The sequence below is a fragment of the Sphaeramia orbicularis genome, chromosome 10, assembly GCF_902148855.1.
Source record: "Sphaeramia orbicularis chromosome 10, fSphaOr1.1, whole genome shotgun sequence".
Lineage (NCBI taxonomy): Eukaryota > Metazoa > Chordata > Actinopteri > Kurtiformes > Apogonidae > Sphaeramia > Sphaeramia orbicularis.
In genome coordinates, this window is record NC_043966.1 from 47,584,809 (window position 1) to 47,608,198 (window position 23,390).

Here is a 23,390-nt window from a genome sequence, read left to right on the forward strand (position 1 = left end):
CAGGGATTTCCAGAGGTTAAAAATATATCAAGTAACAATGTCCCCCTTTCCCTCAGGTTGGAGGTCTTCCCATCCCAGATGTGTGCTGGTACCTGGATGGTAAAGCCATCCGTCCTGACGACTACCACAAGATGTTAGTGTGTGAGAAAGGGATGCACTCATTCATCATTGAGATTGTAACAGTGCACCACGCTGGAGTTTATGAATGTGTCGCCAGGAACCGAGCAGGGGAGAGCAGATTCTCCATGAGGCTTGATGTAATAGGTAAAGAAATAACCAAATCTTGTAATAGACTACTTTATTACACCTTAATGAAATAATAAAATTTAATTAATAAAGCAACTTACTAAGGTCAGGTAATGGATGAATACCAGTGCTACATTTCTAAATTTGTCTGATCTCAACACAGCCCAGGAGGCTCTGCGCCCTCCCACCTTTGTCCAGAAGATGTTAAACTCCAGAGCTCTAGAGGGAGACACTGTCCGATTAGAGTGTAAAGTGGACGCTTCTCCTCCTCCACAGCTCTTCTGGAAGAAAGATAAAGACATGCTGCGCATTGACCCCAACAGAATGAGGTGGGTCACCTTGCATCTGAATCCTCATAAAAATAGAAATGCTGTACATTCCTTTACAGATATATTCAAATATTATATAAATCATAATTTGTTTGATGGTTTCAATTTATTCATTGTTTCTTTATAATCCCAAAACCTCATTTATCGTAACTTCAGGCCATATTGTTGCACAAAATTAAGGCCTATTTACCCATTACTTTTAAACTGTTATTAACATAAAGATATAAAAATACAAATGGAGTAGAGAAAAGAAAAACTGAATGAAATGGAATTGGAGGGTGAAATGGGACAGCTCTAGTCCTCTGGGAGGCGAATGTTCCTTTTAGGTGAGTCACGCTGTTGAAGACTGCATAATCGATTATTACAAAATGCTTTTAGATGTGTCTCAGTTTTTTCATGAAGGTTTTTAATCAGTTGTGTTCAGTGTCCTCTAGTAGTGCAGTTGTAAGGTTATACTGCATGTTCTGAAAACAGTAACTTTGGACTGGGTTTGGTAAATGTTTCCACAATGTTTTTGATAATTGCCAAGGCATTAACAAGTGTCTCGCTGAGGAGTATGAAGTCATTTCTAAGGCTTTTTCAGGTGGTCGAAAATTACTTTTCCATGGTAACGTAGCAAGACAACATTATATGTCAATTAGCACCAGGATTAGTATATTTTTCTAAAAAGTTTTTACATAATTGGTAGGGCATTAACAGGTTCTCACTGTGTTGATTTAGAGCTGTTGAAAGGCCTTAATTGATAGTCATCAATGTCCTTAGGTGATGGAGTATCAAGGCTGTTTTCTGTCTTCTGAAAATGGTCACATTAGAACAGTGTGGTATATTTGCAATAGGGATGGGCATTTTAATGACTATTTGAAGTTGACCAATCAATCTAATTAAAGTCATAACGTCATCATTAACAAACCTTCCAAACTAACGAGTGAGTGAACCTCAAATTACCTTTTAATATTTTAAAGTACCTTTAAAAAATGTAGCACTTGGGCAGAAACAGCACTACAGGGTGAGTCAGAAAAAACGCTCTTTTCATTTAAAGAAATTGTACCACTGAAATGGAAATGCTTATTTTTCTTTTGATTATACAGTCATATTGATGTGGTTATTGAGCATGTCTGGCAATTGAATCATTGATTTATGGCATAGCATAACAGAGGGAATGTCCATTGTTTATTGTGCACCGAAATATCTGCCAACACAGTTTATGCCACTGTGAATGAAATTGAAATTGTCAACCATTACAGCATGTTTACTCGCCATCAAAATGTTTTGTCTCAACGAAGTCGTCCGGCACGACCTTCAACCTGGCTACCATTCAGATTGATGCAAATCTGTGCTCGTTGTCGCATCTCTAACACAGCTCTTCTCGCCATTGGTGTTCGTCGTAGGGCTTGGATTTCAGCCGTGATGCGATTTCGGAGTTCCTGAAGAGTTTGTGGAACAGTCTGATACACACGGTTTTTAAGATACCTCCACAAGAAAAAATCAAGGGGGGTCAAGTCCGGGGATCTAGGTGGCCACTCTCTCTCCTGACCCAAACAGACAACTCGATGAGGAAATAATACCTGCAATCGCTGTGGTCTTGCCATGATGAAAACTCCCTGGGCACTGTCATGTTGGCCTATGTCCTGAGTGTGAAAGCAAAGCCCCGACTCCTGTAATTGTTGTCAATTTCAAGTTTGTTCACTGTGGCATACATTGTGTTGGCAGGTATTTCAGTGCCCAATAAACAACGGACCTTCTCTCTCTTATGCAATGCAATAAATCTATGACTACATCACCAGACATGCTCAATAACCACATCAATATGACTGTATGGTCAAAAGAAAAATCAGTGTTTCCGTTTTAGCAGTACAATTTCTTTAAATGGAAAGAGCGTTTTTTCTGACTCACCCTGTATAAACTTTAGTTTCCCATCTCTATGTAGTAAAACATAAATCTCCTCCCACCACAACCCCAAATAGAGTCCACTCTGTCTATTGTTTTGACTACTTAATCAATATTTCATGCACATCCTTAATATTGTACATGCATGAAATGTGGTCATAGTTCAGCGTGTAATAGGAATATGGAGTTGGGATGTGTGAGCAGGGGGCACTCCCTTTGAACACACACACACACACACACACATTTTTAAAAAGTAACATGTAGTACATTTTATATATTAAATTGAATTTGGTATTTTTTTGTTTTGATTGATTGTTGGTTTATATTAGAGCTGCAAGAATGTATTGACTAATGCTGCGTTTCCACTACGTGGAACTGGCTTGACTTGACTCGGGTACCAGGTCCTATTCCTGGAAACCGTTTCCATTACAGGATACTATTGACTTTACAGTACCTGGACGTCATAGCGATACGGCGCGTTACTTCCATGTCGTCTGCTCAGAGAGTTGCTGATAAACTCGCTCGTTTCATGTTCTTTCGTCAAGCTCATGCTGAATTTTTACATCTGAACCTCCTCGACAAACCATGGTGTAGTTTGGCGGGCTGTCATCATGTGAATTAACCTACTGCTATATTTACTGTAAACTTCTGCATCTGTTTTTTTTGTAAAATGGCAGGTCACAGAGACAATTCTCTGACTAATCAGTGGTCTGCAGTGTTTATACGTCCCGTTTTAATATCTGGTCCCCAGTCCTGGAACCTCAGCAGAGGTGATACCAAAAAAAGTAGTACTGGGTACCAGATTCCAGGTCCTTTTTCGTAGTGGAAATGCAAAAAGGCCTTGTCGAGTTGAGCAGATACCACACAGTGGAAACGCGGCATAAGTGATTTGTTAGTAAAGTGATAAGCTGCACTGAACCGGTAATTCTGTCAGAGATCTCAGTGGCCTGTTTTTGCCTTTTATAGAGTAAACAGTTAATCAATAATCAAATTGATCAGCTGTTTATTTTGTGAAAGTGTCTACTTAGTCACAGTCTGCAGTAGAGCAGTGTGTGACATTCCATAAACTGTTTTCCTGAATTCCTCCTCAGTCTGTACCAGGACGGCTCGGGCAGACAGTGCTTGTTGATAGAGCGAGTGGTGAAGTCTGATGCCGGGTGGTACACTCTGTCTGCCATCAATGAAGCTGGCATGTCCACCTGCAACGCCAGGCTGGATGTAGGCAGTAAGTCTGTTCTACTTCCTATGCAAATGTGATGACGAGCTTATCTGTAGCAGGAGATAGCCTTTAAATTGCCATAGTAGCCAAGGCTGTAATGTCAAACAGCAGATGGAGAATGCTCTGTTAGGCCCGTTAGGTGATCGAACGGAAACTTGATGAACACGAGGCACTGAGCTGAACACTGCATAATCAAGGAGACCCAGCAATAAGTCACTGAAAATACTGCACACATATTAGGTTTCTACTCTCTCCTCTCACATAACACACCATCTGCCATGTGGACGGAGCTGAGTGTCAAAAGCTGTTCTGAACTCTACAGGTTCCTCTGTTACACATGAACAGCCCTGTTAACCTTATGACCAGAAAGTGAGTTTACTTCATCTGAGCCTCAACTGCACTTAATGACCTCACATACAAATAAGGAGGAGTTTTAGCAGCATGTGTTCTATTTACTATTGGATAGACGATTCCTGTCAAGCCCCAGTTAATGTGCATACGTAGAATAGATCCTACTGACTCCCCGCAGCTTATGTTTGAGCTGGGAAAAGGTGATTCAGCTCTGAAGGAAAAGATCGGGACCTGAAAACTACAAAAGGATGAATGGTCAAAGTCCATCCATAACAAATGGAAATGTGACCTGATTTCATTTGTGCACCTGAAGTGGCAGAAATCAGCAAAGTGAAAACCTGGTGTAGGACATGATCAGATGAGCTGAAAATCAGAGATATTCTTTCAAATATGGATTTATGAAGTCTTCACAAAGTCAAATTCTGCCTCCACACCAGTGATAGCAGGACCAGAGGCATTTCCATCCATCCCTTTCATTTCAAGGATGAACCGATTAGACTTTGGTGGTCAAAGGTCACTGTGACTTGGCCTTAACTCGAGGATTAATATGATAGTTAGGACAAAATTTCACACAAATATGTATTATGATAATATTTTATGTGATTTAATTTTATATCCAAAAAAGCCAGAGGTCAACTTTGCCTTATTTCATATCTTGTGATATTCCCATGAGGAAATTTCTTCATAGCTGGCACAAACATTCCCTTGGACGAAAGGATGAACTGATTAGATTTGGTTGGGGTCAAAGGTCAAACTAACTGAACTAACGAATCACATTTTTGGCCACAACTCAACACAAATAAGAATAAATAAGAAAAAATTGTGACGTTTATGCTCAAAAAGTTAAACATTATCGTCACCCTGATATTCTGATATTATGTAAAACACTTTTCTGTCCATTATTGAACACCATACGTATTGTAAATGTTTGCTCTCTGGAAATGAATCGGAGGTATCGTACGACACGTAGAATGATGTTGCATGTATCAGGTTAATAACGTGTATAATAAAGTCTAAATTAATACATTTCCCAAAAGTGTTGAATTTGTTTCCACTAACTGGGACTAAAACTTCTGCAAATGTTTTACTCAATATACACCCAATATAATGTTATAGGCCTAACAGTATATGTGGTCTCTTCTTTTTTATCCCACAGCTGTTTAAGTGTTGTATCAAGAAAAACTGTGTCTTTGACTACAAAGCCACAAGTAGTGATATTACTTTGAATCCCAAAATGAAACAGATGATCCACAGGCATAGGGGCCCCATTGTTTGTGCTAACAAATGTTGGTTATACATGTGAGTGGGCTATACTGAGCTGTAGTTATTCCTGTCACCTGGCATGACAGGAATGCTTAGCCTGAGTGGTCAGCCAGTAAAGGATGTCACTGCTACCCGTGGTACCAGTGGAGCCGTATGTAGGGTTGTGGCCAAAACTGGTACTGCAATCACATTCAAAATACTGTAGAGCATGGTATCCCCTCCGCCTCCCCCCAGGCTAGGGGTTGCCAGATCCAGCATGAGCATCTACTACTAGCGTTTCCACTAATCCTTGCCACCACACCATAAATTTCATACAAAAAAATCATCACCAGACTTATTCTACATATGTATAATATATAATAGAACAGGACAAAAGTCCTGCCCACTCAAAGGAAAGTTTGAGAAGATTCAGGAGATAGGGAAAAGAGAAATGAGCCTTAAGTTTCACTTTTACTTCCGTGAAGTACAAGCTGCACGGATCGCTACTGTGCCCCCCCCCCACCACCACCACCACTGAACCACAGACGCTTGACTACTGAACCCCCCCCCCCTTCAGATTACACACCGCTACATGAAGAGGTCACTTCCACAGAAAACACTGCACTACAAGGAGCTACCATGGCAAGAGACAAGTCCTACACCGCTACCTGGTCTCTTCACCAGTCCTGGACCGACAGTGTCTTCACCAGGGCCAGGAGAAGAGACCGCAGCCCAGCCTGACGGTCTGGGACCAGGTGAAGAGGCCGTGGCCCTGGCTCTCTGTGGTTCTTACTGACTAAGGCAAAGCCGGTGTCGGTCTTCAAATTCTTCTCTGCTTTCAGTCATCTCCATGTTTCAAAATCATCTCCTATACATATCCTTGTTTTGTTTCTCACTTTGTCACGATGTATTTGGGAATAATAAGAGGCCTTTTAGATTTATTAAGGTCAGACATTTATGATCAGAAATGTTCCAGCTGCAGCTTAGTGGGAACTGGCAGCCTGGATGAACAAAGGCTACTGACTCTGTCTTTGGAAGACAGATGATGGGCGGAGCATCAGACCAAAACACACAATGACAACATAAACATTATTTAGGGGCTGACACTTAGCTTTTCAAATGCAAATATTCAGGCTGGACTACTACTGTCAGTGATATCAGTATTTGAAATGAAAAGGATTTCTTAATATCTGGTGACAGGGCCATTTTATAATTACTGAAAACATAATTCCTACATACTGCACCTTTAAACGTGTTACTCATAATTAACACAGTATCAGCACAACTTTCATTCGGAGTTTATTAATGCTACCATGGAAATTTTTGTTTCATCTAAACATCATTTGACAAAATAAGTTATGCATCATTACAAATGATTCAGATCCTGTTTCAGATCCAAATTTGTCATTGACATCTAACTGCATTATCGTTCCAGCTCGTACAGCCCCACCCATGAAAACGGCGCCACCTGCTTCAAAGACCCTGAAGCTGCTGTCATCCCTGAGCCACGTGCCCACTTTGAGTGTGGAGAGTCCCGGGCAGCACACGGCCCCGCTGTATGAGAGTGAGGAGCTGTAAAGCCACATCTCCACTGTCTGCCGCACACATCAGAAATGAAGAAAACAACGCACGAGAGCCTGCATTTTCAGTCAAATGTCAAGGCAGAAAAATCCCAGCAGACCAGGATATATCTCACAGCTCTGGAGGCCAAACCCAGTCAGGCTAGGGTTGTGGCTGTACTTAGTTTTACTGTGGATATTTTCTCTCTATTTCTGTCAGACACAAAGAAAACAGAGAAGGTGCAGTGTTTGCTCCAAGTCCTTCAGATTTACACAGAGCGATGTGTTAAAATATGGTCATGAAATACTTTCAGAATAACCTGAAACCTGAAGGATTCTGGGTAGCTCATATGTGCTTCATGTCTATAAGCCTCTGTTCGTCCTGTTTGCTCTCAGCTGCATGGTGCGTTTAGGTCACTCATGTATAAATAGGCCCAGATACAGCGTGGCAGCCAGTTCTAACCTAGAGGCCAACCATATCACTGTAAAACTTTAGTACAACCCACAATCTACCACGCTGCACTTTAATCCTGACATCTGACACCTGTCCTCTTCCCTTTAACTCACTATCAGGTTGTTTGAGCCTCACTGTTGCTTTTCTGTTTCTGATGACGTGTGTCTATGAAGCTGCACTTACTGGACTGCAAATCAGGGGTGTATTTGTCACTAACCTGATGTTTCTCTTAGTTACTGCCCTGATTCTCTGCTGTGGAATCATCTCAGCCGATATTTGTTCTTCCAGTTGGTTTCTATTATACAGTGTATGTGAATGAAGCTATTTATCGACAATATTAGGATGTATCCTCTGTCTGCAAAAGACCACAACCAGAGGTGTACATCAGTGGTGTGGACACAGAGCAACAGGCTGCCATTCTGAGAACGTGCTCTGCAATCCAACACACACTAAGTTGCATTTAAACATGCAGAACACACATGTACAAGTTTCCCATCTGCAGTGCAGATACATTGTGTTTTTACTCTTTAGGAGGTAATCAGTTCTCTCCTCACATAAATACATGATGGTCGCTATCAGTGTGTCAGCCTCACATTCATCAAACTCTCACTCCTTTCTGACCTTTGAGCCTTTCAGAAAAAAACATCTGCGATATGAAAAAGGACGCTTGTTTTGCCTGCTTTTGTTTTTTTGTTTTTTTTGTCCAGCCAGGAGCTCTTTTCCCAAAATCCTGTATTTTTTGCCTGAATCTGCATGACATGTAACCCTGCGTGGCCATTATTTGGTCTGTTCGTTGTAACAAAAGCCATTAAAAAAAGCTAAGATCGGGGACATGGGATCATCATTCTGTTATGATGTAAAGTAGGGACATGTTTCTCTCAGATACATTATTTCTGACTGTTGTTATGAAGTAGTTTGGAAGAAACAGGTTTAAATGGTGGCTTTGCTTAAAGCTTCAGAGTAGCTTTGGTATGTCCAGCCCATTCTGATGAGATGTTAACCTGCAGGTAATTGTGTGAATTCTTCTTAAATTATATTTGTCGTGTAACTAGCTCTACATATCACTGTATGAATGAGGAATAAAGTCTACATGACCCTGGCTCTGCCTCTGTGTCTATTTGATGGTTGCCATTGTGCTCTAGTACTCAACTTCATTTTCAACTCTTACTAAAATAATAGTCATTAGGTCGCCCTCTGATGGTGGTGTTAAAAACAGGAAATGCACAAATGTGTTTTTCTTTTATTAAAAACAAAAGCTACAGACAACATTATCAAAAAAATGACAAAAAGCGGTTTCAGACTAAAAGAGGACTTCAGTGATAGACAGCAAACAGACTCTACTGCAGCTTCAAACTGATCACATATATGTGTAAATAAACATACAATGCAGCAACATGAGATCATTGAAAACAACCACACTGGCAGCCTCATCAACACACATTTATACAGTTATGACAAAAGGAAAGGAATGAAAAGACAGAAGAGTGGTTTCTGATTGAATCTGATGCAGCCCAGTGTTCAGACAAAACCTACACTGAGGTTATAAGAAAGTCTGTATTTGTATATTCCGGTATTTTTACCAGAAATTTTTTATATCTCTTCATCTAAAGTTTGGCAGTTAATCTTTCATTCTAAGCCCCAAGGGTTGACAGTAATGCTAAAAGAAAAAAAAAATTCTGGAAAAAAGTTGTGCGCAAAAAGTGCTGCCTTGTGTTGCTCTTATCATACTGAGATGTGAGGAAACTGCAGCCGATTCAAACAGAGGATAATTTCAGAAAGAATCATCCTTTGACTGTAACATGTCAAATTTCTACATCACTCTCTTTGTCGTTGTCGTGGTCACCGTCATAGAACTCATTAGCTGCCTCTGGCCTGTGGGAGAAACGCATCATCAACAGTGAGACACAGGAAATAAAATGTCAATTCACATTTTATCAAAGTAGCTGTACAGGGAGAATTATGGATCTAATCTCCTGCCAAAATCCCATTTTACACACTGTCCTATGACGAGTTTTATCAAATGCAAAACAAAGTACGTCTGTTGAGCAACAACAAAAAACGCTGACATTTTGGACAACTGATCATAGTGTTGACTATTTTCTCCTTGTGGTTTGGAGTAATTTACCCACCCCAGCATCAGTTGGCACTTTGGTTGCAGTTAAAAGCAGAATAATGCCAAGTTTAGCCCAATCCTTTTGTTTTCAGACATTAGAAGGATCACCGTTTCCCTCAAAGAGTCCATTTTGTAGTCATTGAGATTTGTGTGTGTTGAGTCTATGAAAATCCCAGAGTAACAAAACTTAACATGAATAACAATATTTTGTTGTTATATTAAATTCCTTTTTTTGATGTTGTAGAGGATGTTGTAGAAAATCAGCAGTACAAATGACAGTCGTATGATTCTTATATTTGTGCAAATAAAAATTTGTACTATATATATATATATATATATATATATATATATACACATACACATATATTTGTATATATGTACACACACACACACACATCACATAACAGCTACATACACTCTTGATCAAAATTTTAAGACCAGGTGAAAAATTGTAAGAATTCGCATTTTGCACTGTTGGATCTTAAGAAGGTTTTAAGTAGAGTTTCGAAACGTAAAAGAAGAAATGGGAGTGTGACAAAAAAAATTTTGAGTAAAGAATTTATTGAAACTGAAATAGGCTGTTCATCAGCTGATCAAAAGTCTATACCACGGCCTTTAAAGGCCAAAATCTGCCCAAAAAGGTGGATTCAATGTCATTTTCTGTCAGATATTCACACTGTCATGACCTCCTGATGGCAAAAGCAAAAAAGCTTTCTCTCTTTGAACGTGGTCAAATTGTTCAGCTGCATAGGCAAGGCCTCTCACAACGCGCCATCGCTGCTGAGGTTGGACGCAGCAAGACAGTTATTTTGAATCCACTGTTTGGAACTGACGTCCATTTTTGTTAACTTCCCTTGCCATCCATCCCCAAATGTTCTCAACTGGATTTAGATCAGGGGAACAGCAGGATAGTCCAAAAGAGTGATGTTATTCCTCTGGAAGAAGTCCTTTGTCAGGCGGGCATTGTCAACTACAGTTGAAACCTCAGTTACTAGGGATACCCCTTCAACATCTCCACATAGCCAGCTGCCATTTGACGCACCTGCAAAACCTGAAGCTCCAATGTTCCGCTGAAGGAAAAAGCACCCCAGATCATGATGGTGCCCGCCCCTCCACTACGCCGCCTTGAAAACATCTCAAGTGGGATCTCCTTGTCATGCCAGTAACGTTGGAAGCCATCATAACAGTCAAGGTTAAAATTTTTCTCATCAGAGAATAAAACTTTCCTCCACCTTTCAATGTCCCATGTTTGGTGCTCTCTTGGAAAGTCCAAACAGGCAATTTTGTGGCATTCAAGGAGACGAGGCCTTCAAAGACATTTTTTGTTCTTAAAGTCCTTCTATGGCAGATGCCGTCTGATGGTTATTGGGCTGCAATCGGCACCAGTAACGGCCTTAATTTGGGTTGAGGAACGTCCCGCGTCATGACAGCCAATCAGATCCTCTGGCTCAGTGCCAGTGAAATTTTGCTGGGTCCACCACTTGACTTTTTTGTTCCATACCCCTCAGGATCTTTTAAGAAATTTGAATTTCTTACTGCGTCCAACCTCAGCATTAATAATGTGTTTATGAGAGGCCTTGCTTATGCAGCTCACCAATCTGACCACATTCAGAGAGAGAAACCTTTTTTGCTTTTGCCATGACAGTGACAGAAAACGACACTGAATCCACATTTTTGTGCAGATTTTGGCTTTTAAAGGCTGTGGTCTAAAACTTTTGATCAGCCCATTTCAATTTAATTGTTGTTTTCAATAAATTGCTTACTCAGTTTTTTTTTGTCTCACTCCCAGTTCTTTTTGCATTTTGAAACTCTACTTAGAACTTCCTTAAGATTCAACAGTGCAAAATGAAAATTCATGCAATTTTTCAACCGGTCTATAAAAGGTTTATAACAGCTGTTTTTCAGAAGGAAAACAGCTTTTACAAACCAAGTGTGACCTCCCTTTGACATCTCTTTAACCCTTTTGTTCAGATTTACTGCATTAATTCTCTGATGTTTTATACAAAGTTTCATTCAACATGACAGAGTGACTTTAATCTTTATAATCCATTTAGTTCAGTTTTTTGTGTCTTTTAAGGCTGTGAAAATATTCACTATATATTCTTGTTGTATCTAAAGAAAAGACAAGGAGAATTAAATATGTACGCTTATTTCAACCCTTCAAAAACAAGAAGCTAAAGGTGAAATAAGACTTTTGAAACATGCTGTGCATTTGCAAATCATTTGCCAAGTTTTGACAAAAAATTTGCTCCACGTGACATGACACTTTTGTGATTGTGTTGCATTCAGGGCACAGACCTGGTGTAGTTTTCCTCAGCTCCCCTCTCATCAGGATCTGGCTCGTCGTTGCGTTCGTAGCTCAACATGTCAGAGGGAACATCGTGGATCTGGACGCTGGGCGCATGGTTCAGCATCTTCAAGTTCTCAAAAACTGTCTGACGGATCTGCTCCAAGTACTGCAGTGACAAGGGAGCAAAGGTTTTACAGCATTATGTAATTTATTAGCTTTACATAATCAAACATGACAGGCGTGCCAAATATTTAAACCACACAGAAGAGAGCAAACACTCACCTGTCTGGAGTTCTGGTTTTCTATCCTGGTGCTGACGTCAGGGTGAAGTGTGAAGTCTGGAGCAAAGTACTCGAAATACTCTACAGACAACAACAAAAAGACAATAAGAACTGGAAAGAAGGCAACCAAGTGATCTTGCTAGTTTGTTTTTTTTTCCTTCTCTGGCTCAACAGTGGTAAGGATTTTCATAAGGTCAACTTTACAAGACAAATCTTTGGAGTGTTCTTTATAAATTCATATATAATTATAAATTCAGTGATTTCAGTGTTTTTGGACTGGCTGTGACTTAAAAAATGTCACATGGTGCAACCAAGATTCATCTTAAAGTTAATACCTCTGACATTTTTCCTCCAAGTTCTCAGTAATAAAGTTTTTCAACAAAGACAATGCATTTTGTTTAGGTTTGGTGACAAATGAATGTGATAATAGAAGGGTGATGAAATGTAAAATTACAGGAAACTGGTAAAAAAAATGTTTAAACAAGTGAAAAAGTAAGCATAGTTTACTCATTCCCCCGCTCAGCTGCACAACACTTTGCCCCTTGTGCTCACTGATATTCTACCTACCCAGGGATTAATTTTGAGTCTTCACTTTCAATCTTTTCAAACATTTTTAAAGAATGTAAAACTTGAGTGTGTGTGAAATTTAAAAAGAATCAGATGAAGTATATCCTAGAAATGAAATGGACAAAAATCTCAGACAGAATTCCTGGTATATCTATATAAATACCATTTAATGCGTGACAGTATGATATTTCAGCCACAGACATGGGACCATTTATTTCAAATTTGGTCAACTTTTTGCCATCACTGGTCACACCACCACATGATGTTTCAGAAAAATCTAAGTTTATTTGTATACTATACTAGTAAAATACTGTAAATAGGGTTATGCACGAATAATCTGTTAGTCAAACAGTAGCATGGTCGACATTTTAAAGCATCGACTCATTTATATTTGTAGTGGGAGGAGATTTATACCGTATTTCAATTCATTGACTTCATGGACTTATTCGCACCACTGTTTCTACCTGAGTAGTGCATATTGTTCAGTAACATCTGAAAAAGTGTTTGACAAACTAAATGGTATACTTGGAATTTAGACACTTTATTTATATAGCATCACATCATAACTAACGTTATCTTCTAACACTTTACATTTAGAGCTGGTCTGAACCAGACACTTGAACTCTTTTTATTATTCTTATTATTATTCTGATCGGGTTCATACTGAGTACGGTTACATGATGTTTTTTAAATCCGATTTATTTTTCCAGAAGAAATTAATTCGGAACTAAAGTATTTTCTCTTCTGTTTACATGGAAATTTAAACCCGAATAAAGGTTTACATGAGGTATTAATGAGGTAGATAAGTGAGCAAAACGGTTTGTGCTGCAGTGCTCACGTTGCCTTGTTCTCGCAGCCCTTCCTTTACCGTTTTAGCTTTGCATTAGATTTATTTCCCAAGATTTTATTACTGCAGTAAATCACATCGCCATGATTTGAGCCTCAATTTGTGATCATATTGACCCCACCGGACTAAAGTAATGATTAGGGAGAACTGAATTTCACAGAATCACTCATAAAATACTATGGATCACCCATAAAAGCCTGGCTACGTCTGACCATAGGAATGAAGCGATTATGCTAAATTAGGCTAAGCTAAGCTAACGGAAGGGCTGCGAGAACAAGGCAATCGGTGCACTGCAATGCAAACTGATTTGCCCACTTATCTAACTCATTAGTGCATGACAAATGAATTAATAAAAAACAGAAGGGATGAACTCTTCCTTCAGGGCTTTAGAGGCTGGTAGATCCCATCAGAATAGAACGGTTTGGGTTGACTACACTGCATTGCATATTCTTCCGCCAGAATGTGTGCGTCATCGCGACGGGACAAGACCACGAGCATGTGCAGAATGGCAGGAATAAAGTCCAAACGGAATAAAGGGTTTACATGTCTGAGGAATAATTTAGTTCGGAATAAAAAGGGGATTAAACCAGTGACTTTATTTGGATTTAAATTTAATCCGAACTATTCTTTTTCAACTGGAATAAGGTGTTTACATGGGCATCTTAAATAGGATCTAACGTTTATTCAGATTAAACCAGGAATAAAAGTTGTCATGTAAATGCACGGACTGTCTACTGTAAGCTGTTTTATCCAGGCTTGCCAGACAACACGGGATGACTATGCCCCCTGCTGTCTGGCATCCTACGAAGGTCAGCATCCCAAGTGTGAGATAAGGTGTAAGATCCCTCATCCCTGTTCATTATTCATTCATTCCTGTCATGTAACAAGACCTACGTTGTAGAAACAGGAAGAGTGTTTGGTACAAGAAAAAATGAACACAAGAAAGAATGGGGGAAAGAGACATCAGCAAGAGACACGCAAAGCTAAAGAAAGAGCAGAACAACAGAATCTGAAATCGGCCATAACAGATCATTGCAAAAGAGAAAACCACATTATGGACTGGTAAGAAGCTAAGGTCATCCGCTCAGAAAGCAACAAATACCACCATTGGATTAGGGAGGCCACTGAGATCAGAAAACGGGCCCTGAGGATTATGAACAGGAATGAGGGATCTGTTCTAGCCAAGCCTGGATAAAACAGCTGACAAGACACATCACAATAACATCACATGACTCTTCTGAGGAAGCTGAAACATGTCAAGGTAAAAAAAAAAAATCTACTTTTATTTCATCTGGAATCTTTATTCCACTCACTTGTCTCTTTTAGTTTAAAAAAGGGATTCATGCAGTTTTTGTAAAGTTAAGTTTGACCATCTATAGGAGAGTCATACATACAGCAGTATTTCTCAGCTGGTCTTACCTCACATTTATTTTTTTACAAAAGGATACTATACACATATACAATTTCATCAGAGATACTGAGTTTTCATATAATGCACATAGTTTCAGTTCTAAATGACATTTTGGTTCTGCTCTGCACTTCGGAAACTTTATTTGATTGACAATCCTTAATTTAATACCTACTGTAGTTTTTGATACATCTGTCAAGTTAAAAGTCCAACATCGGGTAATACTCAAAGCAGCAAAAAGCAATACATTTTTGTTTGCCGCAAAGTTTGTGACCCACTCAGAACAAGTCTACAACCCACATTTGGAGTCACAACCCACCAATTGAGAAAGCTGGTCATACAGTCTATATGGTATCTTTTTTTCAGAGCTTGCTATGTGGTAAGGAACAGACCAAGGTTAACCTGCTGTTAAGATTAGTGATTCTAAACCATTAGAAGTCCTTAATGAGTGTAAAGTGGTCTTTTGTAATGCTCTTAGTTACAGTGTATTTCCAACAGAGGATGCTGTAGCTCAATATGACTACTTGAGTTAATTTTCTGATAGACCTATAAGCACTATAAACTCTGATACTGGAGTCATTTTGGCACCTAGAGAATTACATGAAGACAATACAAGTACACTGTCAGGACAAAAATATATGACAGCTTCACTCACCACTGTAAGGCAGCTCATCACTGATGGATTCATCCACTAACAGAGACGTCTCAAACGTCCTACAAAACACAAGTACAGTCACTGTAAGACTAACATGTTTAAAAGTCCCACCGTGCATTTACAGGTCTATACATTATTGTCACTGATGTCTTAGTTGTGACTTACCAGCAGCGAGCCACATTCCTCACTGTGTATCCCCCTCCTCCCAGGACCAACAGGGGAATCTTAAAACTCTTTACAAACTCTACACACTCACTGCAAACAGAGCAACAATACACACAGGTTACAGCATGACAACAGCTGAAAAGGCAGCTCTTTCTACTTATTATCTCTTTGTCCGAACACATTAATAATGTGTCTGTTGTAAATACAGTCTGGATCAAATTCCCTCTGTCTTGGTGCATTGCAGACTAGAGTAATGCATTTCTTCAGTGGCTGCAAAGTACAAATGTGTAAAAAGATACTTCCCATCTATAAAATCAAAATAAATAGAAAAGATGGAAGCTTGTGGACTTGTGTGGAACTCAGTAAGATGGTCTCACCCGTGTCCTCGTATACTGAGGTTGAAACAGCCCAGTCTGTCACAGCCTAGAGAATCAGCCCCGCACTGCAAAGACAACACACTTCCATTCACATTCACAGTCAGAGGAAACTGTCCTAAAGTAGGGCTGGGTTATGTGATATCATGGTTAGTAGGACCAGTGCAGAGTATTGACTTAAATAAAGTATGTGGAGTGTTCAACTTTTCAAGAACTGATCATTCAATTTTCAGTGACAACATTTAAATACATAAATATAAACTGTATTTTGTTAATTATTGTATGCTTTTTTTTACTCTCTCTAATTGTTGTTTATTTTATTATTTAATTGCTCAGAAAAAAAAAAAATACTATAACTTTAAATTCCACTTTTCTCATGACCATGTCTGTTGTTTAAAGTGCTAGGCTAGTAAGTGTATTTAAGTCCATCCATGATGGTCTTTTTAAGTCTGTCAGTGTAAAGTGTTTATTCAATCCAATTCAAGCTGCAGGAGTTTGTGTATTGTATTTTCAGTTACTGGCAACATATGGTGGAAACAAAAAGGGCAGCGCAATATTCACAGTTTCACAAACATGCTAACCTCTAAAAACACAACATAGGAGATGTTTTAGAGGTATTGAAACATTACTAGTTGAGGACGAAACTGCGGCGTAGTAAGTAGTCAATCTTTAATTGTCCAGTAAACCTGAGAATTAATGATTCTGTTAAGATCTGATCTATGGTGGAAAAGTGGTACCTTTGACGTAAAAAAGCTGAGGATAAAGATCACAATTCAAGTCAAGGACTGTGACTGAAGTAAAAATATACTGATATGATGTTTTGGTCAGAGCCCCAACTGCACAGTAAAGTTTCAGGTATCTGTATCATAGTAATCCCACTAAACTCTGCATGTATGTGCTTTATCACACTCAGAGGGTAAATGGTGCACTGTGTGAAATGACATCAGTGGATTAAACAGATGCAGACTGTATCAGACGTTCTGACCTGTAGGACAATGCAGGTGGGTTGGTAGAAATCCACCACCTGTTTAATAACTGGCTGGAACAGCTGCCTGTAGCCTGGAACACACACAACCAGGTAAGAGTAGAGCAACTGAAACGGTCCAAACAAATTCAACACTCCTCCATATAATGTTTGAGTGTTTGTATGATAGGAACTCACTCTGGTCGTCAATTCCATCTCTCAGAGGTACGTTGAGGCAGTAGTAACGTCCACTTTCTGCCCCTACCTCATACATGTCCCCTACACACAACACATATCACACACATATCATCAATAATGTCACAGCACCTGACGAGGCACATTCAATTTGTAAGATTTTAAAAATAAAATCAGTTAATTCAGTAAATGCCACAATTAAAATCCACAGAATATTCTAACAACAAAAAAATAGCTCTCATATGGTTAAAACAGTTTTTACCTGTTCCTGGGAAAAAGTAGTTCCCATACTTGTGGAAGGAAACAGTCATGACGCGGTCTGTCAGATAAAAGGCCTCCTGTACGCCATCACCATGGTGAATATCTATGTCGATGTACAGCACCCTGGGGTGGTATCTGTGATAAACACAAACACAGTGTCATAAACAAAGAAACAGGCACAGAACATATTCAGATCATTCTGTGAGTTCGTACTTGAGCAGCTCCAGTATACTGATAACGATGTCGTTGACATAGCAGAACCCAGACGCCTGCAACACAAGTTTTTAGATCTTTAAAGCTTCACTAAACACATTATCAGAGAGAAATGACACAGAGATCATCACAAAGAAGCAGGGATGTACATATTTGTCAGTTTATATAAGCTTTTTTTTTTTTTTTTTCATAAATTGCATGTTTGAATTCGTGCTTATTAAAGGATAATGTCCAGGAGATCTGAAAGTTCAGTTAACCTATTTTTGCCAATATAATGAATATTTCCTTGGAACAAAAGTGAAGATAAATAACAAAAAAAAATGGTATCAGCATCAGCTATCTGTCATTTTAAACACTGCATCAGCCTACAATTCTGCAACCAGCACATCCATGAACAGAGTTTTATCAACCTCAAATTTTTTGGCGTGATGCAAACCTCCGGCCCAGTTAATGGCAATGTCACAGATCTGAAAAAGAAAAGAGCAAAGGATCAGAAAAAGGCAGTGTTTTTAATGACTATGGGCTAACTTCTGAAAAAAAAAAAAAAAAAAGTTACATTTCAATAAACGGAAAAGTAGAAAAGTAGAAACAAAATCAAAGCAAAGAATGAAAGGAATAATACTAGCACTGACCCAATTTTATTTCACCTGAAAACATGTGAACATGACAATAAAAACCGCTGCAGATAAAGTCACATTTTTGTCTTCTGAGCCCTGAGCAGTGTCTCAATGCTGACAAAGATGTCAGAACCTGAGGAATTAATGCTCTCAATCACACATTGTTAACTTTCGCTGGGAAAAGACTACCCTCTCTTGTGTGTGTGTGTCTGTGTGCTACCTTGTGGTTGAGCTGTGTAGCTCCTTGTAACGATGCTCCTGTGTATCTTGAGCAAAACTCAAAGAGACCTGGAAAAACAGGACTGAAATACAAACAAAAAACAAATCAGCAAGTGAAAGCATGTCAGTGACCCAAGAGAAAAGAGAAAGATGTACACAACTGATGAAAACAGGATGACAAAGTTAAGTTTGCCAAAATTAATGAGAAGATCAGACACTTCAGTTGAACTCTTTTGACCTTTGAGAGTTTTCTAAACAAAATTAAGACTGAGGTTTAGACAAATCACGTTTTCTTCATGAAACACATATAATGATGGAGTATAAAGGATGCTAGTCGTGTATACAGTATGTAATGCTGTGCAGAGAGAGGAAAGTGGTTATTCGAGTGGGTTACATTAACCTATTCACCCACAATTTCCCAATTGTACCATTTAAGACCTCAAATGTAACACCACTTTATGACTTCTAAATATTTATCAAATGAAATTCAAGACATTTTAAGACATCTATTAGCTGTGAATTAGTTGTAAAATGATCAGCATCAGTCAGGGATTACTTAATGAGAACTGTAAATAAAAATGAAAGTGGATATATCTGTGAATTTTCGTTCTCCATCAGTAACATGGAGTTATTATCTGCTAATAATGCCATCGTTAAATGCACTTAAACTTTTTTAAACATTGTCCTTGAAACACATACAGCTTTAAGTAACATTCAAGACACAACATCAACATGTTGAATGTAAACTGTGAAAACTACAGTATCACGATATGACATGTCAATATTCCTCTTTTCATCCATTACCCAGGCACCATATCCTTAAGCATGAGTTACATATTTTAATGATAAAAGATATCATATAATGTGGTAAGTTTAGCTGTATGTCGTAATAACATGAAAATCTCTTGTTTTAAAGTGGAAAATATATTGCTATGATGTGCAAAACTAGACACTTAGCCACTTTTCATTTCCTTGTGACTTAACACTACTTTTGTCAAAACTAATCTAGAAACAATTGACATTTCAAGAACAAAAAGGTCATTTTGCAGGTTTCTAACATAAAATTTCAGCTGATAATTATTCTCAAAGTTGTACTGTTTGTCAGTAATCAGAGCAGTGGTGCAGCTTGCCATTAGGCAAGGCAGGCAGCTGCTTGCGGCCCCTAAGCCAGCAGGGGCCCCCAAAGGACCAACAGACTTGACACAAACTGTCTAAAGAATAAGTTCACTACACAGCGGCAGTGAGAAGTTGCAGTAACAACCAGCTGTCTCAAATTCTCTGAAGGGACCCCTTGAGTCCAAATTGCCCCTCCCTCACCTGTCTGTCTCTGTCAGAGTGAGATATTGCGTACAGGTTGCGTGCTATGCTTATTTATGTATGTATGTATGTATGTATGTATGTATTTATTTATTTATTTTTTGCTTGGGGCCCCAGGGGACCCTTTCTGCGCCACTGAGCATAAGCTACTAAGAAGCACTTATCAGTTGCTTTCTATTGATAATGTCCCCATCCACATGGTAAGAGGATTCACTAAATAATTTAGTGACTGAAAATTATGTGAATCATATGCTATGCCTTCACCATCACCAAATTCCAAGCCAACTGAACAGCTATGGGAGATTGTACAAAAGTATATTAGACAGCATTCTCCTCCAGCAAGGTCCACACACCAAATGAGGGAATATAAATGTTTGAATGGTGTTATCTCTGCAGTGGAGTTTACACTGTAGAATTACTACAGAGCACATAAGGTGGATCAAGATTTTGTTTGTTCATTAGTTAGTTTGTTCTCTCATTAGTTTCTGTTCTGTGCTCTGAAAATACAATATTTGCTGTCTTAAAGTTTGACATCAAGTCATTCTTACCAGTCGTCTCCAACATTGAATGTGTTCAGGCTCTTTGTGAAGCCCTGCATGTTATTGGGGCTGACTTTCTGCAGGAAGTCGATGTAGTCCTCAGAGTGGAACCGACACATGTCGTGCTGTGAGGCTTTATATGGCTTAAACACCTACAAAGAGGAAAATAACAAATAATATAAAGATTCATGGGATTTACATATGCATACAGTGTCTGATTAAGACATATCTCACCATCATTTTCTTGTAGAGCCCATAGTGCAGCACCAGACTGTGAGTCAGAGACAAACGGTGAGGTTTCATGGGATGACCAGCACCTGAAAGTGGACCAAAGTGGACATTTAAAGACCGAACATAAGCGCTTACACTTAAGGTTGCAAATGAGCACAACTGATAAAGCAGGTCACCCCTGAATGTTTAATGTACGAAAATATAGCAACTAAATCAGCCCTACAGCTGTCAAAAGTAGGACAATGTTAATACACTGATACCGTTAGCCTGTCTATAACAGCATATAACAAACAATTTCACAGATTAAAGTGTGTATCAGTAAATATTAAAACACGCTACTGTAGAAGACGCAGAAATAAATAATAAAAAACAATGTCACTGGGTGAAACTGACTAAAAATAAAAATAACAGAAACCTTCGGCGTTATTCGCCTGCTAGCCCAATTAGCACACATTCCCTTTGTGGGCCTGCAGATTCCGCTATCCAAACTCACCGTAATGAAAGTTGCCCACGTCTGGGTCATAAAAATAAGATGTTCTATTGGTCATTCTGAAGCACTTGTCTCTTGCCTATTTTTCGTCAAACTATGAATGTTCTTGCAGCTATAAAACCCCCATTTTTCTTCCAATTAGCAGATAGCCGCCATAGTAAACGCCAATGGCTGGCGTCATCACACAGCGACAGTAACGACGGAGAGGGGAGGGGGAGTGGAAGTGACGTTTTCTTTCACAACTTTAAATCTTATTATAATAAAACTTATATTAAGGAATGACTTAACCAAAACAATACAATTACATGTAGTTTTCGTTCAATATACGGCCTTTATATGTTAGGCTTTCATGACATCACAAGACCTATTAATTGACAAACCTCATCAGACATAAAAGTTCAGCCATTTTCTGAAATGCAAAAAAAAGAAAAAAAAAGAAATGTATGGTTTGTTAATTTTTTCAAACCTTTATGTAATCCACAAAAGTACAAAACTAAGATCTTTACTGTTTTAACTGACCAGCTTGCAACACTCAAAAAAAGTTGGAACAGGGACACATTTATCACTGTGTTAAATAAACTTGAAATGAATGAATGAATGAAATGATTCTGAATTAATAAAAGTAAAAGAGTTAAATATGTAAATTACAAGAAAAACACATGTTATATGAGAGCATCATGTATTTTAGAATATTACAACATCACTTTTAGAACATTACAACACCATAAGTGCTGATACAGACACCTGTCAACATACACATTATCACTTTGAACATCATTCCTTACATTAGTACCATTACTTCATGGCACCTAACAAAGCAGTTACACTCACTGTTCGTGCAGAGGTGGACCTTGCAGATCCTGTAGACCACATTTGACCTGAGATCGTTGCCTCACTGTCCTTACTGTCCTCACTGTAACTGTTGCTGTAATTGTCTTATAATGTATGCAGAAATGACCAAAATTAGTCACATGCCTGATAAAGGGTTAACCAAGGATGCTAACTGCTGCACTTGCACAAGTGTATTCTCTGTCCATTCCTGCTCTTTTCTCAACAATGGTAGTGGCCTAGGTGCGACTCTTCTCTTTTTGATGTCCTTGCATTTTAAAAAGAGACAGATGTGGACTGCAAACAGGACGATTCGGTACCAATACTCCACCAATCACCAATACTTTGTGATTATAAAGCCACGCTGTTGAAACTGTTGCAGAGCAAGGCCTGGCATTGTCCTGCTGAAGTACCTACAGACTTCAAGGAAAAAATGTGATGACAGCATGATTTATGACAAGGCAACATATAGTTTTTAGATGTTATGTTACGTTATGTTAGATGTATAATTACATTAACAGAAGACAAAATGAACGTCATTAGCCTTAACAATGAGCATTATGTGATACATAATGTATATCTATGTAATGAATTCCAATCTGTGTCTTCACATCAGTGGTCCCTTCACACATACAAAGGTCAGCCCTGTGGACACTGATGAGGCCCCACATCATCACAGATGTTGCTTTTATACCTTCACTGATAACAATGGGCTAATTATCTCTGATATATCAAACCTAGGATGGAGTGCCCTCTCTGGGTTGGCCCAAGTGGAGGAGTTAAAGTATCTCAGGGTCTTGTTCATGAGAGACGGAAGGATGGAATGAGAGATTGACAGGCGGTTCAATGCAGCGTCGGCAGAAATGCAGATGCTGTAGTGGTCTGTTGTGGTAAAAAGTAACTTTTTCCTTTGCGCTTTTGATAACTAAGCAAAGCAAATTTTAAACATCTCAGATTTTAGTTTTTATTGCATTTTTGAAATGTTACTTTATTTTATATTTATTGCATTTAAAAAATTATATATATATATATATATATATATATATATATATATATACATATATATATACATATATATATATATATATATATATATATATATATATATATATATATATATATATATATATATATATATATATATACAGGGTGGGGAAGCAAAATTTACAATGAACATTTAGTTGTTTTTTCTCAGCAGGCACTACGTCAATTGTTTTGAAACCAAACATATATTGATGTCATAATCATACCTAACACTATTATCCATACCTTTTCAGAAACTTTTGTCCATATGAGTAATCAGGAAAGCAAATGTCAAAGAGTGTGTGATTTGCTGAATGCACTCGTCACACCAAAGGAGATTTCAAAAATAGTTGGAGTGTCCATAAAGACTGTTTATAATGGAAAGAAGAGAATGACTATGAGCAAAACTATTACGAGAAAGTCTGGAAGATACTATTAAAGAAGAATGGGAGAAGTTGTCACACGAATATTTGAGGAACACTTGCGCAAGTTTCAGGAAGCGTGTG

General features: G+C 38.6%; 2 protein-coding genes across 2 annotated transcripts in view; one reads left to right on the forward strand and one right to left on the reverse strand.

Moving 5' to 3' along the window:
• The window catches only part of myot (myotilin), a 34,803-nt gene extending 26,417 nt beyond the window's left edge, over nt 1–8,386 (forward strand). Inside the window, exons 14-17 of the mRNA XM_030145025.1 lie at nt 57–264; nt 410–575; nt 3,554–3,687; nt 6,710–8,386. Coding sequence (XP_030000885.1) covers nt 57–264; nt 410–575; nt 3,554–3,687; nt 6,710–6,852 — 651 coding nt within the window. The 3' untranslated portion in view covers nt 6,853–8,386. The remainder of the gene's footprint in view (nt 1–56; nt 265–409; nt 576–3,553; nt 3,688–6,709) is intronic.
• Nucleotides 8,387–8,515: 129 nt separating this feature from the next.
• hdac3 (histone deacetylase 3) lies at nt 8,516–21,228 on the reverse strand. Its single transcript, XM_030145024.1, has 15 exons — nt 21,037–21,228; nt 20,547–20,629; nt 20,322–20,464; nt 18,458–18,539; nt 18,031–18,087; nt 17,621–17,676; nt 17,409–17,542; nt 17,150–17,230; nt 16,973–17,046; nt 15,991–16,055; nt 15,614–15,703; nt 15,449–15,507; nt 11,973–12,052; nt 11,699–11,856; nt 8,516–9,159 (listed from the first exon to the last, which is right to left on the reverse strand). Exons 1-15 carry the CDS (start codon nt 21,089–21,091, stop codon nt 9,090–9,092), a joined length of 1,287 nt encoding a protein of 428 aa, XP_030000884.1. The 5' UTR covers nt 21,092–21,228; the 3' UTR covers nt 8,516–9,089.
• Nucleotides 21,229–23,390: the final 2,162 nt, after the last annotated feature.